Here is a 26591-nt window from a genome sequence, read left to right on the forward strand (position 1 = left end):
AGTTGGCAGCTCTGGCCGTGTGGCCACATCTCCTTCATAAACTATTGGTAGGGCACAACCAGGTGCCATGCTTGCCATGCCCCAAATCTGCCCATATTTATTTTTTCTAGGCCCTCCCATCCCAAGAAGTGCCCCCGATGGCGGTAAAGCGCCCACCGCCCCGTCCTGTCCCCCAGAGATGAACTCTTGTGACATGTGTGATCCTCGTTAAACTGCGCTGTCTGCCCGCGCCAGGTCTCCTGCCCTTTATGCACTGTAATGGTAAGTGCTTAGAAACAGGCTGGACACCGCCTTAAGTGCTGTGTATGTGTGGGTCCCTGTGTGTGTGTGTGTGGGGGGCTCTGTGTGTGTGTGTGTGTGTGGCTCTCTGTGTGTGTGTCGCTCTATGTGTGTGTGTGTGTGTGGCTCTGTGTCCGCAAATACTCTCTACTACTCTCTAATGCTCACCTATTGTCGTTGTAAATGACAATACCATTTATTTATGTTTTAAAAAAAAGAAAAAAAATGTCATGAGCAATGCCAATAGCTCTACCTTTAATAATGCTGAGACTATTGCATTGTAAATGCTTGTTACACATTTCCTCTGACCTAGACACAAATAGATAGGTATGGTTGCCTGACATAATGTTGACAACAAAAATATTGCAACACAAAAATATTGCGACATTAAAATATTGAAAACACAAAAATTGGCTTTGTTTACTTATTATGTTAAGTACAAAAATATTGACAAAAACAATTTTTTGGCCCAAAATATTGTCATTAACCCCTTGCCTGCTGATGACGAGCCCAGCTCGCCATGAGGCACAGTGGAGCTGTGCTCATGACGAGCTGGGCTCGTTATAACGGCCGCGCCACTCCCCCGCGAGGTGAATTCCACACCCGTGCGGACATTCTATGGGAGTGGGCGGAGTCATGACGAGGCCAGCTCGACATGAGCACAGCTGCATTGTGCCTCATGACGAGCTGGGCTCGTCATGAGCACCGCGGCACCGCACGCGGCCCCTCTCCCCCCGCACAGGAGGGGAATTACGCCCGCCCGCGGTTAAGGGGTTAAAGAGGTAAGGATAACGAACTTTAAAAGCTTATTATAGTAACTTTAAAAAAATATATTATGCTTTAAAATGATATTGCATTTAAAAAAGTACAATTTAAAAATTATGTATGCACTTTAAAACAAAAAAATTTTCATTAAATTATATACTTAAAAAAACATGAAACGGAAAAAAATAAAATTATTAAAAAGATTAATAATAAAATCAAAAATAACAATGCTAATTAAAAAATAATTTAAGAAACAACATATTTAAATGTATATCAAAAACATATATGTAATAAAATTATTATTTTTTTAAATTATTGAAACTTAACTGATTCCCAAAAACAAAAATATACAATACAAAACTACAACTAAAATAATTTTTAACATTAAATCACAAAAAATAAATGTAAAAATGCAATACAATTAAAAAAAAAAAGAATTATAATTTGAAGGGGACAAAGTCAGTATTCCATCTCTAAATTATGCAGTAGGTACAGTGTTGGACTTTGGAGCGGGCAGATTTACTATTCACTCTTCAACCTGAGCAACAGTAGGACATTTGTTGGATTTTGGAGGCGTCAGATTTAACTATTCCCATTTCAATGTAAGCAACTGTAAGGTGAAGTGTTGAACTTTGGACAGCGTCAAATTTAAATATGCACACACCAAAGTAAGCAACATTGCCGGGGCTGTGGAGGGTCCGATTTACTTCCAATGTAAGCAACAGTAGAGAAAGTGTTGGATTTTGAGGAGTTAATAGTACTATTTCAACACCAAGTTGACTAACCATAGGGAAAGTGTTGGACTATGGTGAGGTCAAAATTACCTTTGCCACTCCAAGCAAATCAATGATAGAAAACACAATTACTATTTCCAATCCAATGTAAGCAACAGTATGGATAGAGTTGGACCTTGGAGGGGGCCAGATATTCTATTCCCACTCCAACCTGAGCAACAATAGGGAAAGTGTTGGACTTTGAGGAGGTCAAATTTACTATTCCCGCTCCAACCTATTCCTTCTCTAACCTGAACAATAGTTGAAAAACTGTTGGACTTTGGAGCAACAGTTACTGTTCCTACTCTCACCTAAACAACAGTAGGAAACCTGTTGGTCGCTGGAACAGTTAGATTTACTAATCCCACTCCAATGTAAGCAACAGTAGGTAAAGTGGTGGACTTTGGAGAAGTCAGGTTTACCTTTCCTATTCCAACATAAGAAACAGTAAGGAAAGCTTTGATGTTCGGAGGTGTCCGATTTACTCTTCCCACTCCAATATAAGCAACAGTAGGGAAAGGGTTGGACATTGTAATAGGAAGATTTACTATTCCCACTCCGAAATTAAAAAGAAATATACATAAAAAGGAAGCAAACTAAATTTCTTTTAATATATTAGATATATACCATAATTCTACATTATAAAATGTACAGTATAAAATGTGTATAACTAATTAAAAATGATGATTATATTGAAATTAGAAATCCATAAAAAAATATATATTTAGCAATTATAACTATGTAAAACACTCTGAGCACTACTTTAAAGACCCAACACCCACCAAATAAATACTACTAAAAAGATTGTACACAATTATTTTTTAAACAATATTATATTAAGTATTATTTGCTTAAAATCAATAAGTAATTTAAGCTAATTAACCAATTACTAACTAAAACAATTAATAGTTTAAATCAACATTTAAAACAAATACAACGTTATGTAATCATGTTATTGAGAAATAATTAACAGAAATAATGTACATTAAACAATGAATTACTAAATTAACACATTTAAATTTAAAAAAACTAAACTACACTTAAAAACTATAAAATATATTAATGAAACGTCCTACCCTGCTCCCTTACGAACCCAACAACAAATACATGTATCAAAATATAATCAGAAAATAACATTATAAATATAGTACCAAAGTAAAAATCAAGCAAGCTATAACAAAAAATTATTACACATAACTAATATTAAAATAATAATTACTTATAACACAAAAAGTGACAAAACATAACAAAATAATTACAAAACGAGATAATTGACCACTATAAAAAAAATATATAAAACAATGGAAAAAAACAACAGAATTACCGCAAAATTCTGTCCCACAATATTTTTGCCATCACAGTATTTTACTTTACATGAATATATTTGAGTCACATTACATTTTTTAAATGATATTTTGGTGGGGCATTGCTAGCACCCCTAGGAACTGGTTAAGGTGGGACCTACCCATCCTGGTGGGATGTGCAGCGACAATGGCCCCCTGCATGACATGTGAAATCCCAATTTATCAGTCACCTGGGTGCACTAACAAACATACCAACATATGCACAGACAGGATGGAGTACCATGGCATTGTGCCTGAGTTGTTGGGTTGGCAGATGATTTTCCAGGCACCAAGGTGGGTACCTGGACCAAACTCAAGATAATGTGCTATTGCATAAAGCATGCCAGGCCAAAATATTATACTCCCTACCATTCATTTTTAGAAATGTGTGATGTTATTGCTAAATGGTTCTGTGAACGAATAATTTATATAAAGGTAAATGCCAATACATTAGTTTTTTTTATTAAAAAGTGATATCAAGGTGAGGAGTAGTGGATGTTGCCAGGCTAGTGTCGTGGGAGTTAACGATGCAAACGAGGAAACACTCACAGAGTCCTAACTTTTATTGATAATTACACATTCCTGTGAAAAACCTTTCCCATTCTTACACTATTTATAACTTTACACTAACAAAAATGTGAAGACCGTGAAGCCTTGGGTGGTCATCAAGCTCCATAGAAACTGGCACAACATAACAGATGCAATGCACAATGGAGCAAAGCGCACATATCTGCCTAGCTGTGGCCGTCCCCGCGGCCTCTTCTTAATACGTAAGGAAAGACATACCAGGAATGTGTTGTACTTTTTCCCTTTATATGGTGTTACATTTCATGCAGAGACAAAGCAAGTTTGTGTTCTAGCTGCACACTGGATGTATAGGATGTTCTGATCTTAAAAGGAGGGGCATGGATAGGCACCAAGCCATTCTGAGTTTGTTGAGGAAGAAGGAGGAGGAAACAAGACATAGTCACTATGGAAGAGGTTAGGGCATCTTGAGTTTACTGGTGATCCGGTGGGCGCGTAAACTCTGCTAGGTGGGGTAGGCAAAGTTTTTGCCAAACTCCGCACTCCAAGCAGAGTGACAAAAACTCACTGAACTCAGCCGATGGAGCGAAGTTTACTGCCCAGCCCTACCTTTAACATTTAAACCAAAATCCCACAAGTTCTGAGCTTAGTGATCATTTTTTTAAACTGTAACTACATCTTCCTCACTTTTCAGAACATCAATTGTACACTTCAGTGGCACCAGTGAAAGTGATGTAGATCATGCTGCCTTTAGGTGAAATGTGGGTCGCCGAGTAAGGGCTGTTGGGACTGGTGCCATTAAAAAATAAAAGTAGATTAGGATAGCCCCTTAACCATAAATCATGATTTTATGTACAAAGGATGTGTAACTTATCTGTCTATATCAAAGATATTTATTTTCCATGATTATGAATTATTTTGCATTTAGCAGGAAAATACTTTTCCAGGCCACAAAAAGGGACATTTACACACTTTGTCACAACATACACAAACCTTCTTATAGAATATTCATGAATAGTGTTGAAGACATTTAGAGCAAAGACCCTTAGACCAATTGTGGAGAAGCCTAATTTTACAGTAATTATTTTATATTCAAAAGTATTAGACTCTTCACTTACAGAAAACTAATATTCACCCTGAAATAAACATCATATCTAAATACAGATGTGTTCTGATGATCGACAAGGGCATTTTATGAACGCAAGAGTTCAGTCCATCACAGCCCTTTATACAAGATATTTTTCAGAGATGCAAATAACAGGAACCCTGTCTGCAGTTGTTGACATGAAGGTATTCTGTCTGAGCTTCTGATTGTGTTGGTCTGGCCGACTCTGTATTGATACATAGCCAGGTGAAGCTTGCCATGCTGAAATTGCCTTAGCGGGGCTAGGGCCTAGGGCTCCCTATCATTTTTTTGTACTATACAGCTATTCAATTGCAACACGCAGTGCAATGGTTTGGTAAGGACCGAACGTTCGAAGAGAATCTCCTTGCGGAGTCACCTGATCCGCATACTTTTATAGAGGTCGTCATGATGGGTAATAAGGTCCCTACTTTCCTCCTGTATTTATTGCAAAGTATGGGATGGGTTTGGCACAGAGTGGTGGAAGTGGTCCTGCAAAGGCCACCCTATGCAGTGGGACTGCCTCTATAGGCATTAAGGTCGTTCTCCACTCTCGGACAGGACATGTCCTTTGTGAGATGGTGGGAAGGTGGTAGCCTGACTGCAGGAGATCTCTATATTAATAAGAGGTTTATCTCCTTTGAACAGGCGCAGGACAGTTTAATATAGACCAGAGACAATTCCTACAGTATGCTAGGTTGGATCACACAGCCTGTGGGCTCTGAACATAGTTTTGGGACGAGTCACAGGAACACACTGTGATGAGGCAGCTGATGGAACTGGCAGGCTGTAGGAGACTTATCACACACCTCCATCTAGCTCTACTTACGGACATGGGGGACAATGGCACGGGCAAAGTAGAGGTGGACAGTAGACTGCGAGGAGAAGTTGACCAATGCTGATTGGCGGAGAGCATGTGAGCAAGTCCGACAGGTGTCGCCCAAAGCCTGCTTTAGGCTTATTCAATTTAATTACTTTCATCAAACATGTATGACCCAGTTGAAACTATTTAATATATTCATTCTGGTTCTTTTTAATGGTAGCAAGACCCCTGACCTTTGGTGGCGAGACTGCTCTTCCCCCGTGCAGGTCTGCGGTAGGTGTCCTTCCCCTTGTGCTGCTGATACTGGTTTTCGAGGCCCCTGTGCCTCGGTGCCGCCTAGTGCTTGTCAGTGCCTTTTGCGTGTACGGAGCTGTTTTTGCCTCATTTTTTTTCATCTTTTGCTCACTGTCTGCTTTTTGCACTTGCCTTTTTTCCTGTTTACCTTTCTTTTCCGGTCGTATTTCTGCCGCTTTCCTTTTCCCTTGTCTGCTTCCTTTTCCCGTTTTTGCTACCCCTGCGGCCCCTCCCTCCCCTGTGCTCTCTCCCGAATCCTGCTGCGGCCTCCCAGCTGACCCTCCCGCCCGCCCCCTACTTAATGTCAGCTGCTGTGCGTGCACGCACAGGAGGGCGTGCCAAGGTGTGCATAAGGAAAGCCTGTCCGCGACTCGACCGCGGCCAACGCCAGGAACCCTGGTCCTCCGATGTGCCAACGCCACAGCTTCTGGGCTCTCTAAACACTCAACGTCAGCAAAAACAACAACTGCAAGCTCGCCTCACCCCTCGACACCCAAAGACCCTTCACCATCCCTGAAGGATACAAAGTCACCCGGAAGGACCGCCCAAACCACCACGGGGGAGGCATCGCCATCGCCCACAATGCCAACCTGAACACCTACACCGACGGGCCCACAGATCTGATGGAACACCTCCACTTCAAGATCCAGACCACCCCGCCCACCAGCCTCCGAAGCACCCTTATCTAAGACCCCACGCACCTTTCTCTGACTGCATCACCCACGTCATCACCCTGCATGCCATCACCTCCACCAACTACACATTGCTGGGAGCCCTCAACTTCCACCTCAACAAACTCCAGGACCCCAACTCCACCACCCTCCTAGACAACCTCCACAACATCAGACTCAAACAGATCGTGCCAGAGCTAACGCACTCTGCAGGACACACCCTCGACCACATCTTTACAGCAGGGAACTCCATCACCTTCAGTTACACCTCCGAACTCCTATGGACAGACCACTGCTGCGTACACTTCACCTTCAAAGCTAACATCTCCCGCAGATGTCCACACCAATTCCAACGCAGAAATTGGACCAGGATCTCCAATGACCAGCTCGCTTCTGCCTTCAGCGACTCTGCTTCCACCGCCACAGACAACGACCCTACCACCACCGCCCACACCCTACACAACTGGATCAACAACTGCGCCAACAGCATTGCCCCCCTCAAGAAAACCTCCAACCCTCACACCAAGAAAAACCGCTGGTTCTACAGTGATCTAGACACACCTGCAGATGCCTCGGAAGCTATGGAGGAACTCCAAATCCCCAGCCGACCTCGACAAGTTCAAAACAGCCACCCCCGCCCACCACAAACTCATCAGACACTCAAGGAAGAAAGCACTCCAGGACAGAATCTCCAACCACGCACACAACAGCGAAGAACTCTTCGGCATCATCAAAGAGTTCACCCAACCTTACAGCGAGACTACTGACATCCCACCCTCCCATGACCTCTACGGCAGACTCAGCACCTTCTTCCACCGCAAAATCAAGACCATTTATGACAACTTCGACGACAATTACCTCCACCAGGAACCCTCCCCCAACATTCCCAGCCCCACGCATCCAACACTGGACAGCTGGACCGCCCTTAGCGTTGAAGACACTCTAAAGATTATAAGGACCACCCACTCCGGGACCCTCATGGGCCCCTGCTCCCACCACATCTACCACAGAGCCGGAGAAATCATTGCCCCAGGCTTCAACAAATCATCCTGCTCTTTGAGACTGCCTCCTTTCCAGATGACTGGAAACACGCAGAAATGAACCCTCTCCTGAAAAAACCCTCTGTATACCCCACCGACCTCAAAAACTTCAGACCAATCTCTTTACTCCCGTACCCAGCAAGAGTCTTTGGAAAAGCACAAAATAGCCAACTTGCCCCCTTCATAGAAGAAAACAAGTCAAGTCAAGTCAATAAATTTATATAGCGCGCTACATACCCAGAGGGTCTCAAGGCGCTTGAAGAAGGGTGGGGAATTACTTGTCAAATATCCATGTTTTAAGTTGCTTTCTGAATGCTAGGTGGTTCTGAGTAAGGCGAAGGTGAGTGGGAAGTGAGTTCCAGGTTGTAGCTGCCAGGTAGGAGAAGGATCTACCTCCAATGGTGGTTTTGTTGATGCGAGGTACAGTGGCAAGGGCTTGGTTGGAGGATCGTAGCTGGCGGGAGGGGGTGTAGAAGGACAGTCGTGTGTTGAGGCATTCGGGTCCGATTTCGTAGAGTGCTTTGTGTGCGTGGGTTAGGAGCCGGAAAGTAATCCTCTTATTGACGGGAAGCCAGTGGAGGTTTTTCAGGTGACCAGAGATGTGTTCTTTTCGCGGGATGTCTAATATGAGCCTGGCTGAAGCGTTCTGGATGCGTTGGAGTTTTTTCTGGAGTTTTGCGGTGGTACCGGCGTAGAGGGTGTTTCCGTAGTCCAGTCGGCTCGTGACCAGAGCGTGGGTGACCGTTTTTCTAGTTTCGGTGGGGATCCAACGAAATGTTTTTTTGAGCATGCGAAGAATGTTGAAGCAAGATGAAGAAACGGCGTGGACTTGTCTGTTCATCGAGAGTGAGGAATCCAGGATGACGCCCAGGTTCCGTGCGTGGTCCGTCGGGATGGGTGCATTTCCAAGGGCCTCTGGCCACCAAGAGTCATCCCAGGCGGAGGGGGAGGTGCCTAGGATGAGGACTTCTGTTTTGTCTGAGTTAAGTTTCAGACGACATCCTCGAACCCTCCCAATCGAACAGAAAACATCCGCTAGCTCCTTGACAAAGCAGAGACTCTGGCCCTCATCCTCCTAGACATCTCTGCGATCTTCAATGCATTTTCTCATCGCACCCTAGCACGCATACTTCGCAACGCCGGAATCCGGAACAAGGCCCTCGACTGGATCCGCTCTTTCCTTTCCGGCACAACGCAACGGGTCAGACTCCTTTTCTCTCCGAACCCACACCGACTCCATGCAGAGTCCACCAAGGCTCCTCCATCAGCCCGACCCTGTTCAACGTCTACATGGCCCAGCTTGCATCCATCGTCAGACCACACACACTCCACATTGCATCGTTCGCAGACGACACCCAACTCATCGTCTCCCTGTTCAACGAACCCAACCTCTCCAAACATAACGTTCAAGACCTTATGAAAGCAGTCGCCAAATGGATGAAGACCAGCTGCCTACAACTCAACACAGACAAAACAGAGGTGCTCACCATGGGACCACATCCGATGCCTGGAACGACACCTGGTGGCCCACTGCCCTCGGGAATCCCCTCTTCCCCACGGACCAAGCAAGCAACCTCAAAATCATCCTGGGCGCCATACTCAAAATGGACCGCCAGATAAATGCAGTCAACTTTGATCAACTTTCAACTGGATTCCCCTCGAATACAGGAAAACAGTTACCCATGCCCTAATCAGCAGCAGACTATACTACAGCAACGCACTCTACACCAGGATAAAGAAGAACCTCACCCGCAAACTACAGAAGGTCCAGAACGCTGCCGCCAGACTAGTTCCCAACCTACCACGCCACTGCCACGTTAGTCAACACCTACAGACTCTACACTGACTCCCTGACCAGAAGAAAATCAGCTTCAAGCTTCTCACCCACGCCCACAAAGCCCTCCACTGCACCGGACCAGCTTACATGAATCACCGCCTCACTTTCCATGCACCCGAAAGATCCCTCCGCTCGGCCCAGCTCTCCCTGGCGACAGTACCAAGCACAAGGAAGACCAGATCAGGAGGACGCTCCTCGCTGTCTAGCCATGCAACTCCCTCCCTCTCTACCTCCGACAGACTCCAACAGTCCCCAAGTTCTTGAAGGACCTCAGGGCCTGGCTCTTCGAAGGAGCTCAGTAATCTTCCGGGAGCTGTGGATCCCCACACCCATCCCCAGCACCTTGATACCCCTTCCTGGCTGCGCTTTACAAACCCTTGATTGATTTTTTAATTGAAATCTGGCAGGTGTTGTCAGCCTTTGGCAGGCTTTCTGCACATGACTTGGTCTTGTGTGGAACTGGTGGGCTTCTGCACTCATGTAATTAGTACCCTGTCTCATGTTACTGTGTTAGGTGTGGCCCTGATGGGGACGGAGAAGATTTTCAGGTTGGGTCTTCTCCCCTCGAGATCACTATGGAAAATGTCTACCCGGACATTGGCACTTGCCATGGTCCTGGCGAGACACCAAACCACTATCAGCTGGAAGAGGCCCCAGGTGCTGGAACCCTCAAGTGGAGGTGAGGCTTGTTAGAGTGGGCACTGGCAGATGAGCAGCATATTAAACATACCCCTAGGGACAATTGAAAATATAATGACCCCTCCAGACGTTGGTTTGCTGTAATAATCCAAATGGGAATGTGTACACGGACTATGGATAATCAAATGGTCAAAAATGTGGGGAATCGTTCTGGTGGTGGGGCTGGGTAACTGAGTCTTACAACGGAATAATATGGAGAAGGAATGTGAAGGGTACATGTCATGCTGTTTTGCTTGCCTTTAGTTTGTTATGTTGTTCTTCGAGAAAATTGCTAATTAACAGATATACATGAATCAAGGCCTGCCTGCAAGTTCCTATATTAAGTTGATTAAAACCAGCAAGCTAGGCATATACATAAAAAGTGCACCAAAGACTATTCTTTGTAACCTCAAAGCCTGAATTTTCATCTGTCCTTCTTACTTTCCATCTTGGAACAAAGTCTTTTGTGGCAAAAATTGCTCACCCTTTATGCAAGGAACATCAGCTTCAGATTAGGGGAAAAGTTAGTTTTGGGATATTTGGGTGGCACCGAGGAAGAATGCACGAATTTAAAACAATCCAAATATGTTATTGTTTGCCAATAATATCCTTGTCACGCAGTTGCAAAGAACTTTTTAAAGTTTTGTTAACTGGGCATCTAAAAACCACAGGCGAAGTTGGTACGGCCTGCAAATCATTAAGGCCTAATGTACTTAATGAGGATTCTAGATATTTCTGCCAAGGATTACCGGGTCTAGGGTGAACGATGTCTTGCCATGAAGGGTAAATCAACATACTACTTGGGGTCTTCTTAATCCTTTTCATGATTCGATGAGTGCACCTTGCAGAGCTATTTGTAGAGACATAAGGCCAAATTCCAGGTGTACCTGAGCTTGCATAACATTCTTTGGCAGTTTAAACAGTCACTTGTATATTAAGACTTGTATAGAGTCCAATAGTGGTCAATACATTTCCCTATCACCCCACCTGGCCGATTGGTTTTCCCAACTGTACCTTTTAGTGTTTGTGGCCAAAGGCTACTTCTAAAGAATCTGTGGGCACAAAACAGCTTTTAGTCATTGTGGTCAATAAAACCTCTTTTTAAAATGTGTACTTGTTAGAAATTGGATCTCTAGTTGGCAGAAGTATGCACCCTGTCCAATTGGGGACCACAATCCTAGTTAGGGTAAGATACATAAAAACTAAAAGGTAACTTGTGCTCTCCGTCTGGTAGTTTAGCACAGACCAGTCAGGCATATCTAAAGAGTCAATGTGTGAAGTATTTATGCAACACATAGTAACACAATGGAAACATCACGAAAATTCTCCACACATGTTTAGAACATTAGATTATAGTTTTATGAATAAAACAACACCAAAATGACAAAAATCAAATAAGTGGAGCCAGCGTGATCTATTTTTAAAGAATAATTAAAAAAGTGGTGCTTAGAGTCAATTAGGGCTTAGAGGTTACTTGAGGTCGTGCTGGACAAGGGTAAATCCAAAGTTTAGGCCGGCTGGGATTCAAGGCATGTCGGCTACAGGACTTATTCAGGGCCCTCTGAAAAAGTGCTTGGATGGAGCAAGCGTCGTTATCGAAGATTCAGTGTGTCGGTTCCGATTCATGCAGTCGGGTTGAGGCATTGTTGTTGAGCCACATATTTGCGTCACGTGTCATTGTCTAACCCCTTAAGTTTTAGGCGCTGCATCAGCGTCGAACCTCGCAGTAGGGTGCAGCGTTGTCTAGCCACGCAGGGATGTCCTGGGATCGGCATTGCATGGGTGTAGAAGGGCACTGAGTTGTTTCTGATTGGTGCAAAGTCATCACTGCATCAATTCAGAAGGTTCTGGACAGCATAAATCACCTTTCAAGGACCCAGGACTGGACTGGCACCCGCTGGCAGGGCAGGATTCCCAAGTGTCTGAGTTCAGGTGCTGCTGCAGAGTTGCAGAAAGTCTTTGACGGCCCTGAGACTTCAGAACAGGGGGCAAGTCAGCAAGCCCTTGGATTTACTCTGGGTTCAAGTGAGATGGATCCAGTCCTTGTCCTCAGCAGGGCAGAGATCAGCAGGCAGCATGGCAGCTCAGCAAAGCAGAAAGCAGTTCCTTCAGAGCAACAGTCAGACAGGGTGGCAATCCTTGTAGCACAGCATTCCTTACCCCTGACAGTGTTCTTCACAGGTTCAGTAGTGTACTGTCTTTGCAGTTATCACTTTGAAGTAGGGGTGACTTCGAAGCAGGCCCTTTAAGTGTACAGGTCCCTCTTTCTTCCAACCTTGGCTCCAGACTATAAATAGGGGCCAATCAGCCCTTTGTGTGAGAAACAGGACATTGCCTATTCAGGTGTAAGAGTCAACACCCCCTTCATGCCTGGAAGAGCTATCAGAATGCAGATGAGTTCACTGTCACACCCACCCTTCCTGTGTTTGTGGCTGTCTAGAGGGAATGCATAAAGTGTAGCTGTCACCCACCCTCAGCGTTTATTGGAGACAGGCTGCAGGCACACAGAGCAGTAAGAGCAGAGAAATGCCCACTTTTAAAAGAGTAATATTAAATCTAACCTTACCATTGAAAAAGATTTATCATTACCGTTTCAAAAATATAAAACATCATGCAGCTACTCCTTTCTAATCAGGAATTTGAGCTTACAAATGTATTAAGGGATTCTCAATGCTAACCTAGGAGAGGAATGGGTATCACAGCAGTGAAAAATCGTACCTTACATGTCCTCCCTTTTACCTTCACAGCATCCTGCTCCATGGGCTACCTAGGGACTACCTTAGGGTGACTTATGTGTAACAAAGGGGGATTTTAAGGCTTGGCAAATACTTTTAAATGCCAATTCAAAAAAGCAGTAAACTGCACACACAGGTCCTGCAATGGCAGACCTTAGACAGGTTTGCAAGGCTACTTGTGTGGGTGGTACAAACAATGTTGAAGGCTTTTTTAGTAGTAGTTAGGTTATAGGCCCTCGGTATATGGTAGATTACTTTACAAGGAACTTACAAGTAAACAAAATATGTCAATTGTGTATACCCCAATGTCACCATGTTTATGGGAGAAGCGCATGCACTTTAGCACTGGTCAGCAATGGTAAAATGCTCAGAGTCCTAAGAACAAATAGGAGGAGGAAGGCAAAATGTTTGGGGCGCCCTTTCAGAGAGGGCCATTTCCAAAAGTAATACCGTACCCTACAGTTGTGCCTGGCTTTAAATGTTAGTGATTTTTGTCAATATAAACTCCTAATAAAAGAAAATGTGAAAAAATACCAGCTTTTAGGAAAACGAAAAAGAACGCGTGCATAGAATGATAACCCATTGATGGAACTATTTGTTTCCGTCCAGAGCACCAGCAACGTATGATACATTGTTGATGCTGTGTCCTTTGACTCATCCTCAAATGAGCTTAGAGTTATGGAATGGGTAAGCGTTTCAGCACAGTTTGATACACGTGTGGATTGTATTGGTCACTTGTAGGGTGATTCTGTAGGTGGTCAGATTACATTATTATTGAGTTTTACAATAATTTGTGAGCATTGTGTGTGTTTTGTTCTCATTACAGGAAGTAAGGTATTATCCCTCGACTCTTCCAGTATTAATGTAGCATTCCTCTTTCTCCCTTCCAGTAGTAGTGACAGGGCAAGTGATTAGGGTTCATTAGTCCTCATGAAACCCATTGAGGCTTCTGCATGCTTGTGAGGTCTGCAATATTTTGACTGTGTTTAGACGCTGAAGCAGGTACCATAATATGTACTTAGATACTCCCACGTCTAGGTTTTATTTTTAATCTTGTATAAGATAGGTGATATCTTTTTAAATGATGTCAATTTTACCTACCCTAATGCAGTTTTAACAGCTACTCAGATAGGGACCATTTACATCAAAGAAATACTCCCATATTAATTTATCAAAACCTCTCAAGAGAATTCAAGAGCTCAGGATGAGCCCGCCTAACACCATTCATGCTGGCTAGGGGGCAACCCTGATGGGTAAGCATGTGGGTGAGGAGATTTCTTTTTAAGGAAAACCCATATAATACTAGGGACAAGAGTTTGGCCTCACAGTACTTTCAAGACTACAGGTTCTTCTTAGGTGTTAACATGACCTAGAAAGGGAGGTGATACCTCTCCAGGCTGTTTTCCTTTCTCTCTTCCCCTGTCAATTAATATAATAATTTATAACTGTCATGGAAAGGATCAAATGACAACACAAAGCCGGCACAACAATGGCAACCCTTACTTAAGGAGATTGGCACTTTCCCAGTATGAAATAATTATAAAAATATAGCTAAATACATTTCAGCACAGATATAGATCTGTACATTGATCCATAGGCGCATACTCCGTTTTGCCCTAGTCAGAAATACTCTTTGTATAAAAGAGTGCCTTATTTTCCAGAAGCACTGCATGATGAACTGGATCATGGCACAATTGTAAGTAACTCCTACATGGTCAGGACACTTAACTCTTCTACATAGCTAGAAGGTCATAATATAGACCAGTCAAGAGTTGTCTCACTAACCCCAAGGCTTGAGCCCATGCTGGTGATATAAAAGGAATAATGTTCAGCTTAAAGGTGACAGTGTTCCTCATGCTCCAATTCAAAGATATCCTAAGACACTGAGTGATACCGATGCCAAGGTATTTGACATTATCTTGCGGCAAACCATTTAACTGTCCATGGTTCTTCATTGACTTTCTCATTCAGGGGTTTCCTGTGTGGCATTTTAAAAGACTGGTGTTTGCTTATACCTTAAATGTGCAGCCCCTCACTCATGTAATGTTCCCACAGGAACAGGCCTTCCAGAGGAGAAGGAAATGAACATAGATCAATCCAGGAGAAGCTGTTCCCTCCTCGATTTCTCACCATCCCAGGAGATTTAGAGCTTGAAGAAGGACGGTTCTGCAGGATAGACTTCAAAGTGAGTTTGAATTGCATGACATCTTGCCATGTTATCTAATATGTAACTAGTATTAATCAAAGGCCTGTGTTTAAATTGATAATGTTGCAACTACTAGAGGGCTGTTGTCTTGTAATGATGTGATTGAGTTCCATTTTTATATTCCTCATCATCTTCATTGATCTGATACTACTAAACGATAATGTCTCTTTTTAAATGTAACGTGTTCCTCCTTAACTGAAGATGTACATGCTTTCTGCTTGAAGTTCACAGAAAGAGTCTGTTGCTGATTAAATATATCTAGCAATGCATAAACCAAGCTTGTATCTGCCCCTTAGTATAAATGGTTGAACACTCTGCCTGCTAAAAAGTGCTATTTTGTGTCGCCGCACAGGAAAAAGTCTTACGCTCAGCTGGGTATGGGTGATGGGCTGTTTTAGAAAAGTGCAGTGGGGCTTTACATACTGGACCCTGGCAGGCCTCGCATCCATGAAAGAAGCTTCGAAGTCTGCATGGGCAGTCCAGTCCTCTCTCCCAGGGTTGTGCCACCATCCGTGTTTGTCTTTGATTGTGTCAGACTTTCCACTTTAGTGTTGCCTACTCCAAATGGCCAGTTATATATTTCTAGGATCGGATTGGCCATTTATTCTATCGGGCATTTCCCCTGGAGGTTTTCAGCTATTAAAGGCCAACCTTTGAAGGCCCATGGGCTCTCCTGTGCCTCTGACACCACTCCATCCCCCTGGGGTTAATTGTGGCATTCGAAATGGGGGCATCAGGAAAACAAGAAAGAGAGCGAAAGGGTGAGGGGAAAGGAAGAGAGCAAAGGAAGGGAGTGGGCAAGATTGAGCATTTTTGCCAGGGCTGATTTTGGTTTTCAGCCTGCTCTGTATTTCAATCATCATCATCACAGTAGTGAAAAAATCAACTGATCTACCAAGGATACCAAAGGCAACATATAAGCTTTTATTGAAGCAAAAATGTGTTGGCCTAAATCTGCCAATATAAAACAACAAGCTGGAAACAAATTAGCCATCAATGACATTTTGATATGCTTTGTTGTTTAAAGATTGTGTCTGAGGAAGCTATCCAAAATGTATCTTTGTAAAATTGTGAAAATGTGGTGGCTAAGCTCTTTTCTTGAACCATAATTATATTTGTGAGACCTTCACTTCAGTTATATTTTTACACGTTTTCTTAATGTAATGTTTTCAAGATGATTAAGAGTCCTTTCTGAAGGACAAAATCCCTGATGTTTCCACTGGCGGTTGAAATCCTATGGAGTTTGGAGTTTACCACTCCCCTACAACTCAAAACTAAGTTTATGTACCTAGGCATGCAGATCTCCACGAAGGATGATGATTTTCTGGTGGAGAAAGTGTATCCCCAGATACAGAGATTATGTAGAGACATGGAACACTTGAGGAAACTGCCAGTGTCAATGATGCAGAGAGCAGTCCTTTTTAGGTCTCGCCTAAGCAGTGCGCATACGTTGTTTAGGAGGGGACCTCATGTAATCGACTTGCTTTTTGGGCAAAAAACGTGCACGCATTGCATTGCTTTCAATGGCAACGCGTGCACGTTTGGCGATTCCCCTGCGTGAGCGAGCTTGAAACCATCTGTTTGTAATTAACTTGCAAACAGATGGTGCCCTTGGCTCGCTCACGCAAGGGAAATGCTCTGCAAGTCTTTTTTTTACTTTGTGTTTTTTTTTTACTTTGAAACTGAGCGCGGCGCCACTTCACGGACATCGCGCTCGGTTTATTTATATATTTCTTAACTTTAGCACTGAGCGCAGCACCCACTTCAAGGACACCGCGCTCAGTGTTGAAGTTAAGAAATATATTAAAAAAACGAGCACGGTGTCCCTAAAGCGGCGCCACACTTAGTTTTAAACGTAAGCATTTGCAATGCAATCGGACCGATTACATTGCAAATGCTTCTTTTTTTAATGGGGGCGGGCTCAGCAGCTTGTTTGATTTGCGCTATCTGCATTATTGTCCCTGCCCTGCACAGCGAGGCCATGTCACCGCGTTCCCATAACCGCAACAGAGACAGGGGTGGCTGGTAGGCATTCAAACTGCAGTGGGGGGTCATCAGGACGGCTCTAGCTCCCACCCTATTGCCCTACACGTGCAGCATCAATTCAACTGCAACTTATGTTAATTCACCGTGAGCGGAAAGCATGCAGATTTCTTCAAATCTTGTTTTCTTTCAATTTACACTGCAGGAAGACCGAGGGCTACATAGTAACCTCGTGGCCGCTGAGGCGCAAATAAACAACACACACCCTACTTCCAAGGAGGGAACACTGCCCCGCTGCCCGGACTCCCCAAAGATGGTGCACAGAAATAAATGCCTCCTAAAACATCCCAGTTCTTGCTGTGAACACTGTTGCATGTTCAGCCTTCATGTGTCTCTTAAATATATTAGCTTTTTAAAAAGTACAAGTAAATGCCGTTTTCAGTACACATTTCTAGTTCCCATGCAGTCCCGTGTGCACTTCTTTGCATCACCTGCCGATGCCAGAGATAGGCATCTCGAGCCCTATTCATCATTGTCTTGGAAAAGGGAGTGTGTTTTCTCGGTCTCCGAGCCCTGTAACCCGACACCTTTGAGCCATAAAATCACATAGGGCTCTGCGAGGAGAAGGCGACGCTAAAATCAGAAAATGCATTTCACTACGTGCACCAGAGATCAAAGCCAACAAACATGTCTACGCAACTGTGAAAATACGATTGCATGAAATAAAAACACAAGACAGCATCGCCGAGCACGGACCATAAACAGCTAATATTTTCCTACTGCGCATACAGCAACGTTGCTGCATTCCTCTGCAGTTCAAGTCAAGTTAAATCAATGCACACAACTGAAAAATAAAATCAAGTATGCAGCACAGATTTGTTATCCACCAGAAAAATATGATTGCAAACAAGCTGGCATCTCACAAAGGGGTCTGGAACAAGGTACAGCTTTAGAAATAGAAATAAATGCCCACCATCCCAACAGTTGCTGCGCAAAGTACTTGTGTCCATGATGATATTTGGCCATCGACGCAGCTCAATTATAAATAACCATATTCCGTGACCAAGTCTTCAAAAAATGCACTCTCACTCTCCCTCCCTCACCATGCGCCCTCCCTCTCACTCACACACACAAAGCAAGCAGGCAGCCAAGGGAGGGGAGCAGAACAAGTCTTTATGTATACACAGATATCAACGCAGCCGCCCACGAGCTCGCTGAAAGCAAGAAATCGGGATAAAATAGAACAGTGCAAAATGTTTTACCTAGGTGAGGCAGCCCCTTGTTTAGCAAATGTGAACTTCCCATTGAGATGTATGTCCAGACTCTCTACAGTTAAGAACTTGAGAAAAATGATTTAAAAATCCTAAGCATATGGCGGCCACTTCAGTTTTTTCCCCTGAAGCAACACACGAGTGCACACGCACTTAAGCCCCACGGTTGCAGTCTCTGAAAGTGGGAGAGGCGAGGCAGGCAGAGCTTGGCTCAAGCCGGATTGATCTTCTGTTTAGGAAGGCTCGAAAGAGCATTAAAAGATGAGGAGGGAGGTGTAAAAAGAGAAATTAAAACAATCTCCATCCGCCTTATCTACAAAATGGGGAACCGTGCAGTTTTTCTTCTGGGTGTGGTCAAATGCGTTAACACCAGCTTGCAATGTGGCTGCTTTGCAGTTAGTGCAGGTAGTTTAGTGACAGTCAGTGACATCTAACATCTTATTTTAAACAAGCATTGGCATAGCCAATAGGTCTCGCCTTTGGGACCTCATAAGTGTTTAGCCATGCAACAGTTGATGTTGTTGCACCAAGGATATTGTGCTGGATAACTAATCCCAAAGGTGAGACCTATTGGCTATGCCAATGTTTGTTAAAATGATGTCCCTGCCCAGATTACTATATGTGATGCATAATATCTCCCACGCGGTACTAAAGATATAAACAGCGAAGTACGTAAACTCCTTTGGGGTGAAGGGAGTGCTAGGATATCCCTAGGTAAGCTTCAGAGGGATATATGCGAAGGAGGGTTAGCCGTCCCAGATGTGAAAATATAACTATGTGAAGGCGCGGTGCAGTGTGGTCGACATGTTTCAGCCTAGTGGACAAATTATGTCCAGCTTTCTTCAGGACCGTGATGTATTAACACTGCTAATGTCAGTGAACAACTAGTGTGATATGTGAAACAAGAAAAGTATCAAGTCAAAAATAATCCTACCAGAAACTTGGATCCCCAATGTAGTCTGGAGGAAAATGGAATAGTTATCCCTTCCTGTGGAAAGAATTATATACAAAATTCGTGATATAAAGCTGTGTTTTCCAAAACACCAATAAAGCAGAGAGAAAAAGTATAAACAACACATATAGTGAAGACAAGCATAATGTCTACTTCACTGAACAGAGGCAATAGTCCTCCTGCATTTGCATGCCATGTTTGTGTTTGCAATTGCATACTCACCCAGCTTTATGTGGGAAGATGCCTCACCTCACCCGGCACCCACTCGGGCAAATGAGGCCCCGCTCTGTTTGAAAAAATGGAAGAGGTAGTGGAACACCTTGCATTACAGGGATAATATAATTGCATTAGATTCCCATCAAGACTTCCAGAAAGATTTTCAAAACAACCTCCAGTTGCTCACACAAAAAGGACACCTCAGACCAATGACTGAACCCCAACAGGTCCAGATCAGAGACTAAGTCTCATTTTTTAAAAATAGAATCAGATGTAGAGCTAAAGGAACCACTCCAGAGAAGTTCAAAGTTATAAGGTTTAAGAGTTTAGAAAGGCAGTTCCTGGGAAAACAGCAAAAAGGTTGAAAATGCTCAATTTTGCCCCTGTACTCACCTCTCCGTCGGTACCCCTTGCCTGCTTCCAAGTGGGAGTGGAGGTACCGAACGGGAGGAAAGCGCGTCTTTTTAAACCCGAGTTAATTGGTTTCAATATGGCCCACCTGCGGAAAACAAGGCACTCTGCTCCAGACCGCGCAGGGTCAGAGGCATATAGACTAACCCGCTGCCTCTAGCGCATGAGTAATCGTCAGCCTGGTATCTCTCACGCATGCGCACCTGAGAACAGAAGTGTTGCGCATGCGCCGCGGAGTGACAGAAGTTACTGGTACAGCGCTCGGCAGTTCTTATAACTATTAACAAATGTAAACTCAATTTCTACAATACCAACACTGATCCAAAGTTCGTGCAGGCACTAGAAATACGAGCGAAAACATGATTTAATACCCGGATAGAAGATTTATAAAAATAACGTAAATCGGCATGTCAGTGCGAGCGCACAGAAATTCATCAATGTTGAGGGCTGGCATTAGGTGTAAAGATGTATGCATAGCCATAGGCTCATAAAGGCAATTATCATTAAATTATGACAACGATGGAGCCTGATATTGGAAATGTATTAGATAGCACCCTAAGATTCAGGGGAAAGCAAGGAAAAATAAAGAGTGCAAAACATCGTTGCGCTCCACATGTACTACACAGATGTCCTATATAAGGGCTTTTGATGGAATTAAAATTATAGGGTGCCCACAATTGTCTCGTATATAATGGGGAACTGATCATGTGCTCTCAATCAGACTGGAAAGTAAGAATGCACCGAAGTGCATCCCAACAGAATTAAAGGCCTCTCACAACTAGGTACAAGGATAAGGGAAGCAGTTATCAATAACACATCGTGGAGCATGATGCTCTGGATGTATTTAACTCAATGCTGGGGGCTAGGCCAGGCAAAATGCTGAGTACATCATATTGTTATACACCAGATATGAGCAACCAATGTCTGGTACGTAGGCATCATATCTCAAAAGTCTCCTCCTGGATAACCAACTGTTCATATGTCAGAGGAAAAAGGAGTGAAATAGATGGCCTATAGCGAGATCCAAGATATCGTTATAAATGTAAATGTACATGTATTTATATAGCGCAAATCGCCCACATCGCAGGCATCTATGCGCTTGCTTAGGGAACCCGTCCTGGTATTCCCCTGTGAGATACCCCGGCAGGGTATCCACAAGGTGAAATCCAGGCATCCCGCCGCGAGGGGCCGTTGTGGAGATTAAGCAAGCTATTGCCCAGAGTCGCAGAGTGTGAACCCGTGAGTCGAGTAGGCACCGGAGCGAGAATTATCGAGTCCGTAGAATTATTGAGCCCAACCCCCGTCGGGGCGGGGAATTGAACCCTGGTCCAGGGCCGATCTCAGCTTCCGGGTCTGCCGCCTCTCGTTGAGGCCCCTGCTGTCACTTTTGAGGGAGAAAATCCACTTTTGTTCTTTAATATAAAAGAATCTAGAAATGTCGCTAATATGGGGTGGAATTATCGGCTGTTCTAGAACCACCCACCTCATGTCTTTTGCTGTATGTTTATGAGTGAGAAAGTGGTCAGTCAAGCGAGTAGACTGTTTATGGCACCGAATTGTGCTCTTATGCTCGCTGATCCTGAGTTTGATTTTACGGGTAGTATACCCGATGTACCGTAGAGAGCAAGGACAGGTGACCATATATATAACTCAATTACAGAATTACAATTAGTGTGTTTTCTTCAGAAGCCATAACTTGCCAGTACCTAGGTCTACTTTGTCCGTTTGGGGACAGACATTACAGGAACCACATGGATAGTGGCCCTGTACTGGTGGGAGAACCCAGAGTGTGGCTGGTCTGTCTTTCACTGGAATCCTAGGTCTGGTATGAACCAGACTATCACACAAGCTGGGTGCTCTTTTAAAAGAGAACAACGGTAAAGGTATGTGATTGTCCGTGATGTTGAGGATGTCCCAGTGCTTGCGTATTGTCTTTTGGATTTTGTTAGAATGAACATTGAATGTGCTAACAAAAGTTAGTCTTTCCAAAGGAGGTTTAGCAGGTCTTTTTTCCAGGAGTGCCTCCCGGTTATTGTTCGAGGCACGTTTCCAAGCCCTTCTGACCAGATGTTTGGGATATTGTCTATCCAGTAAATGACTAGACAATGTGGTTGCGTGTTTCTCAAAGAGTTCTTTAGACGAACAGTTTCTTCTCACCCGAAGAAACTGACCCACTGGTAAGTTGGCTCGTAGTGAGCGCGGATGATGACTGCTGTATTCAAGGAGGGAGTTCCTGGCCATCGGTTTGGTATAAAGCTCACATTGGAGCCCTCCATCCGTATCCCACATGACGATACTCCACCATAATGGTGGTCTGATGGGAGTTTTCAGCCAAATGTAATCTTTGGTGTTCTCCATGACCCAGTGTAGTTTTTAGATTAAGTACAACACATAGTCTGACTTTATATCTCCTGTATTTTTCTGATTTTGATAGGGTTTGAGATGTAGAGGTCAATAAACCAACCCATAGACCCCCCTCCACTTCCCCCTGTTTTGTGCACAATATGCACCACAATTGAGAGAATGGGAGGGTGATTTGGACTGGTGTTCCAATGCTGAGAAAGTAATCTATAAAGCCAGAGGCTACTCACACAAATGGGAGAAAATATGGGGGCACTGGCAGAAATATCAGGGTATTTAGACTGAGTAGGGGAAGGGTGGCGTCTGAAGGAGTAGTTTCTGTCCTGTAACTCCAGTTCTGTAGTAGGGGTATCTCTGTTATAGTCATAATCTAGTGAATAGTCCCGCCCATGTGCGTGGACCCCGGCAATCAAAAATAATCTCTTAAGCTGTCAAAAATAATGCAGAAACTGCAAAGACACTTAAGAGAGAATTTAAAGACAAATAATGCAGCCTATATTCACAGGCTACACTGTCCAGTACTTCAACTAGAAATTCCACCAAAAACACCACACACATCACAGCCTGCTAGTTTCTACCATAGAGAAACTTGCCTCCTCCAGTCAAAGACTCAGGAATGATAGAGAGGAAGGTAGGGACAGACAAGCCCCATAGGCTGCCATTATGTGGCTTAAATAGGATACTGTGCCTTTAAGAGAACTTTCCAGAACTTCTCCCAGTATCCCAGAATGCATAGCAGGTCCCTCTACTTTCAGTTCTTTTTGAAGGCGAAGCACGCCAGACCTGTCGCATTCTTTACATGATGAAAAATCTCCACCGGGGAGGAGGGCGGGCGCTTATGACTATAACAGAGATACCCCTACTACAGAACTGGAGTTACAGGACAGAAACTACTCCTTCTGTATTAGGGGATCTCTGTGTATAGTCATAATCTAGTGAATAGAATGGCAAGCCCATCCCCACACCAAAGCGGCGGTGGAGAACAATACATAACGCCACTACTGTGCGAACAAATTCCGCAGCGAAGCCTGCCCAACCTGAGCGTCTGCCCTGACGTCAGTGTCCAGGCAGTAATGCTTAGCAAAGGTATGAACCGACTTCCAAGTGGCTGCCTTGCAGATCTCAGCAATCAGCACTTTACGGAGCAGAGCCGTCGTGGCAGCTTTGCCCCTGGTGGAATGAGCCTTAGGCTTACCTCCTAAGGTCTTATTAGCCTTTTGGTAACACAATTGTATGCAGGACACAATCCACCTCGAGATGGACTGCTTAGAGGTCGCAAGACCCGTCCTGACCGATCCATAATTGATGAACAACTGGTCAGACCTACGAATATCCTTGGTTTTATCCAGATAAAATTTCAACACCCTCCTAACATCCAGGGAATGGAGAGACCTCTCCGCTGGGGATGAAGGGTTCTGAAAAAACGTAGGCAAAGTTATAGTCTGGTTGACATGAAAATCAGAAATAACCTTGGGAAGAAATTTAGGGTGAGTACGCATAACAACCTTAGCAGCATGAAATACAGTATAAGGTTCATTACAACACAACTCCTGAATTTCACTCACCCTGCGGGCCGATGTAATACGAAGCCTTATGAATAGGTTCAAAAGGCTCCTTCATCAATCTGGACAGCACCACATTCAATTCCCATGAAGGCGAGGGAAGCCTGACAGGAGGGAATACTTTCTTCAAGCCTTCCAGAAAATCTTTGATCACAGGGATCTGGAAAAAGGAAGTCTGTGAAGGGCATTTCCTGTAGGCAGTCAATGCAGCAAGATGTACCTTAATGGAATGGACATTAAGGCCAGACTGCGCCAAATGTAAAAGGTAAGGAAGGATGACATCTTCCTTGCAGGTCGTAGGATCATGGTTCTTAGACTGGCACCAGATACAAAACCTCTTCCACTTGTAAGCATATGAAGTCCGAGTGGAAGGTCTCTTAGACTCCTTCAGTATGTCCATGCAATCATCGGGCAGATTCAGATGGCCATATTGCACTATCTCAGGAGCCATGCCGCCAAACTCAAAGACGAGAGGTTGGGGTGTAACATCCGTCCCCCGAACTTCGTAAGAAGGTCCGGCCTGCACGGCAACCAAATGTGAGGAAGGAGAGACCGGTGAAGTAGGTCCGTGAACCACCACTGCCTGGGCCACTCCGGGGCGATGAGTATCATCCGAGCTCTGGACCGGGCCAGCTTGATGAGCACCACCGGAATCAGGGAAATGGGAGGAAAGGCGTATAGAAAGCTGTTCGTCCAGTTGATCCATAACACATTCCCCAGCGTCCCCTGCTGGCAGTACCTGGAGGCGAAGTCTCTGCACTTGCTGTTTTTGGCGGTGGCAAACAAATCTACGTCTGGAGTTCCCCACCTTGCGAAGACTTCTCCCAGTACTTCGTTGTTTATGACCCATTCGTGGTTTTCCTGAACCAGTCTGCTCAGTGCGTCTGCCTGAACATTCTGCACACGTGGTAGATGGGTGGCCATTATCGTCAGTCCTCTGGCTAGGAGCCAGTGCCAGATTGTCTGCGCCTCCTGTGACAGAGTGCGCGATCTCGAGCCCCCCTGCTTGTTGAGGTAATACATTGTGGTGGTATTGTCCGTCTGTACAAGCAGAGAGTTGGTCTGGAAGGACGGAAGAAAGGCCTTCAGCGCCAAGTGAACAGCCCTGAGTTCCAGGAAATTGATGTGATACGTGGCCTCCATCGGTGACCACGTGCCTTGAATCTGTAGAGTCCCGGAGTGCGCTCCCCATCCCAGAAGAGACGCATCCGTCACGACAGTCTGCGTGGGAATGTCCTTGTAAAAGGGAACTCCTCTGAGGAGATTCTCCGCCGAACACCACCACTTCAGAGACTGAAGAGCATGCAGCGACAGTCGAATCTTGTCGTCCCAAGATCCTTTCCTCTGATCCCACTGGTCCTCCAAGCACTCCTGCAGTGGTCTCATGTGCAGCCGTGCGTGTGGCGTCAGGAAGATACAAGAGGCCATCGATCCCAGTAGAGAAGACACCGTCCTCACTGTTGTAGATGGAGTCGTCATAAGAGCCTGAGCCTTCCGAAGGAGTGATAATCGTCGCTCTTCCGAAGGAGACACGCTTGCTGACAGCGTATTGATGGAGGCTCCCAAGTACTGTATGCATTGGACCGGAGTCGGGACAGACTTGGCCATGTTGATGTGCAGCCCCAGCTTGTTCAAGAGAACGCACATCTTCTGGAAGTGTGCTTGCGCTTCCGAGAAGGAGGACGCCTTGATCAACCAATCGTCCAAGTACAGGTAGACGAACACCTTGTTCTTCCTCAGGTGCGCTGCTACCACCGCCATGCACTTTGAGAACGTTCTCGGCGCAGACTTCAGTCCGAATGGGAGTACTGTGTATTGATAGTGATTGGTGCCGACTTGGAACCGCAGGAACTTCCTGTGTTTGTGTGCAATGGGCACATGGAAGTAAGCATCCTGTAGGTCTATAGCGCATAGCCAGTCTCCCTGTTGCAACTGAGGGTAAATCTGATGCAACGACAGCATGCAAACTTTTTCTCTGCGAATCCATTTGTTCGCCTGTCCCAAATCCAGAATGGGCCTGAACTCGTTCTTGTCCTTCTTGCGAACCAGAAAGAACCGGGAGTACAGACCTCTTCCTCTCTGAGACAGAGGTACGTCCTCTATCGCGCTTTTCCTCAACAGGATATCCGCTTCCGCCTGAAGCTCGCGCAGCTGAAACTGCGAGCTGACCGGGGGAATTGCTGGAGGAGGGCTGGTGAACCGAAGACTGTATCCATTGCAAACAATATTCAGCACCCACTTGTCCTGAGTAATTTTTCTCCACTCTGCCAGAAAAAATTGAATGCTTCCCCCTACCGGAGTGGGCAACAGATCCGGGGGAAGTAGGTTCCTAGGGCCTAGACCCAGCCTGGCCCTTGGGCGCTGGGGCGATTGCTGGCCACCTCTGCCCTTCTGGCGCTTCTGGAACGGCTTACGGAACTGGTGTTGCTGTTGCGATTGCCCCGAAGCCTGTCCCCGTCGTCGGCCTTGCCCGCCGAACCGCCGTTGGAAAGGGCGGTACTGCTTCTTGGTCTCTTTAGGCTTCTCCAGGCCCACAGCCGTTAGCGTCTCGGCCTCCGCCTTCATGCGGGCCATCTCATCGTCCGCATGCTTCCCGAAGAGGGTCTCGCCAGAGAATGGTAGGTTGGCCACCCTCTGCTGTGCGTCCGGTTTCAGGGACGTAAGCCGGAGCCATGCGTGGCGCCTTTGGTTGACTCTGTGGCAAAATCCGTGAGCAGCCAACAGGGAAGAGTCCGCTGCCGCT

General features: G+C 45.0%; 1 protein-coding gene across 2 annotated transcripts in view; it reads left to right on the plus strand.

Annotated features, from left to right (window-relative positions):
* MYOT (myotilin) overlaps window positions 1–26591 on the plus strand; it is an 801437-nt gene that overhangs the window by 577663 nt on the left and 197183 nt on the right. For both annotated transcript variants that reach the window (XM_086931487.1, XM_086931486.1), the window contains exon 14: window positions 14942–15071. In XM_086931487.1, coding sequence (XP_086787613.1) covers window positions 14942–15071 — 130 coding nt within the window. The remainder of the gene's footprint in view (window positions 1–14941; window positions 15072–26591) is intronic.

This window comes from Lissotriton vulgaris, chromosome 7 (assembly GCF_964263255.1).
Source record: "Lissotriton vulgaris chromosome 7, aLisVul1.2, whole genome shotgun sequence".
Taxonomy (NCBI): Eukaryota; Metazoa; Chordata; class Amphibia; order Caudata; family Salamandridae; genus Lissotriton; species Lissotriton vulgaris.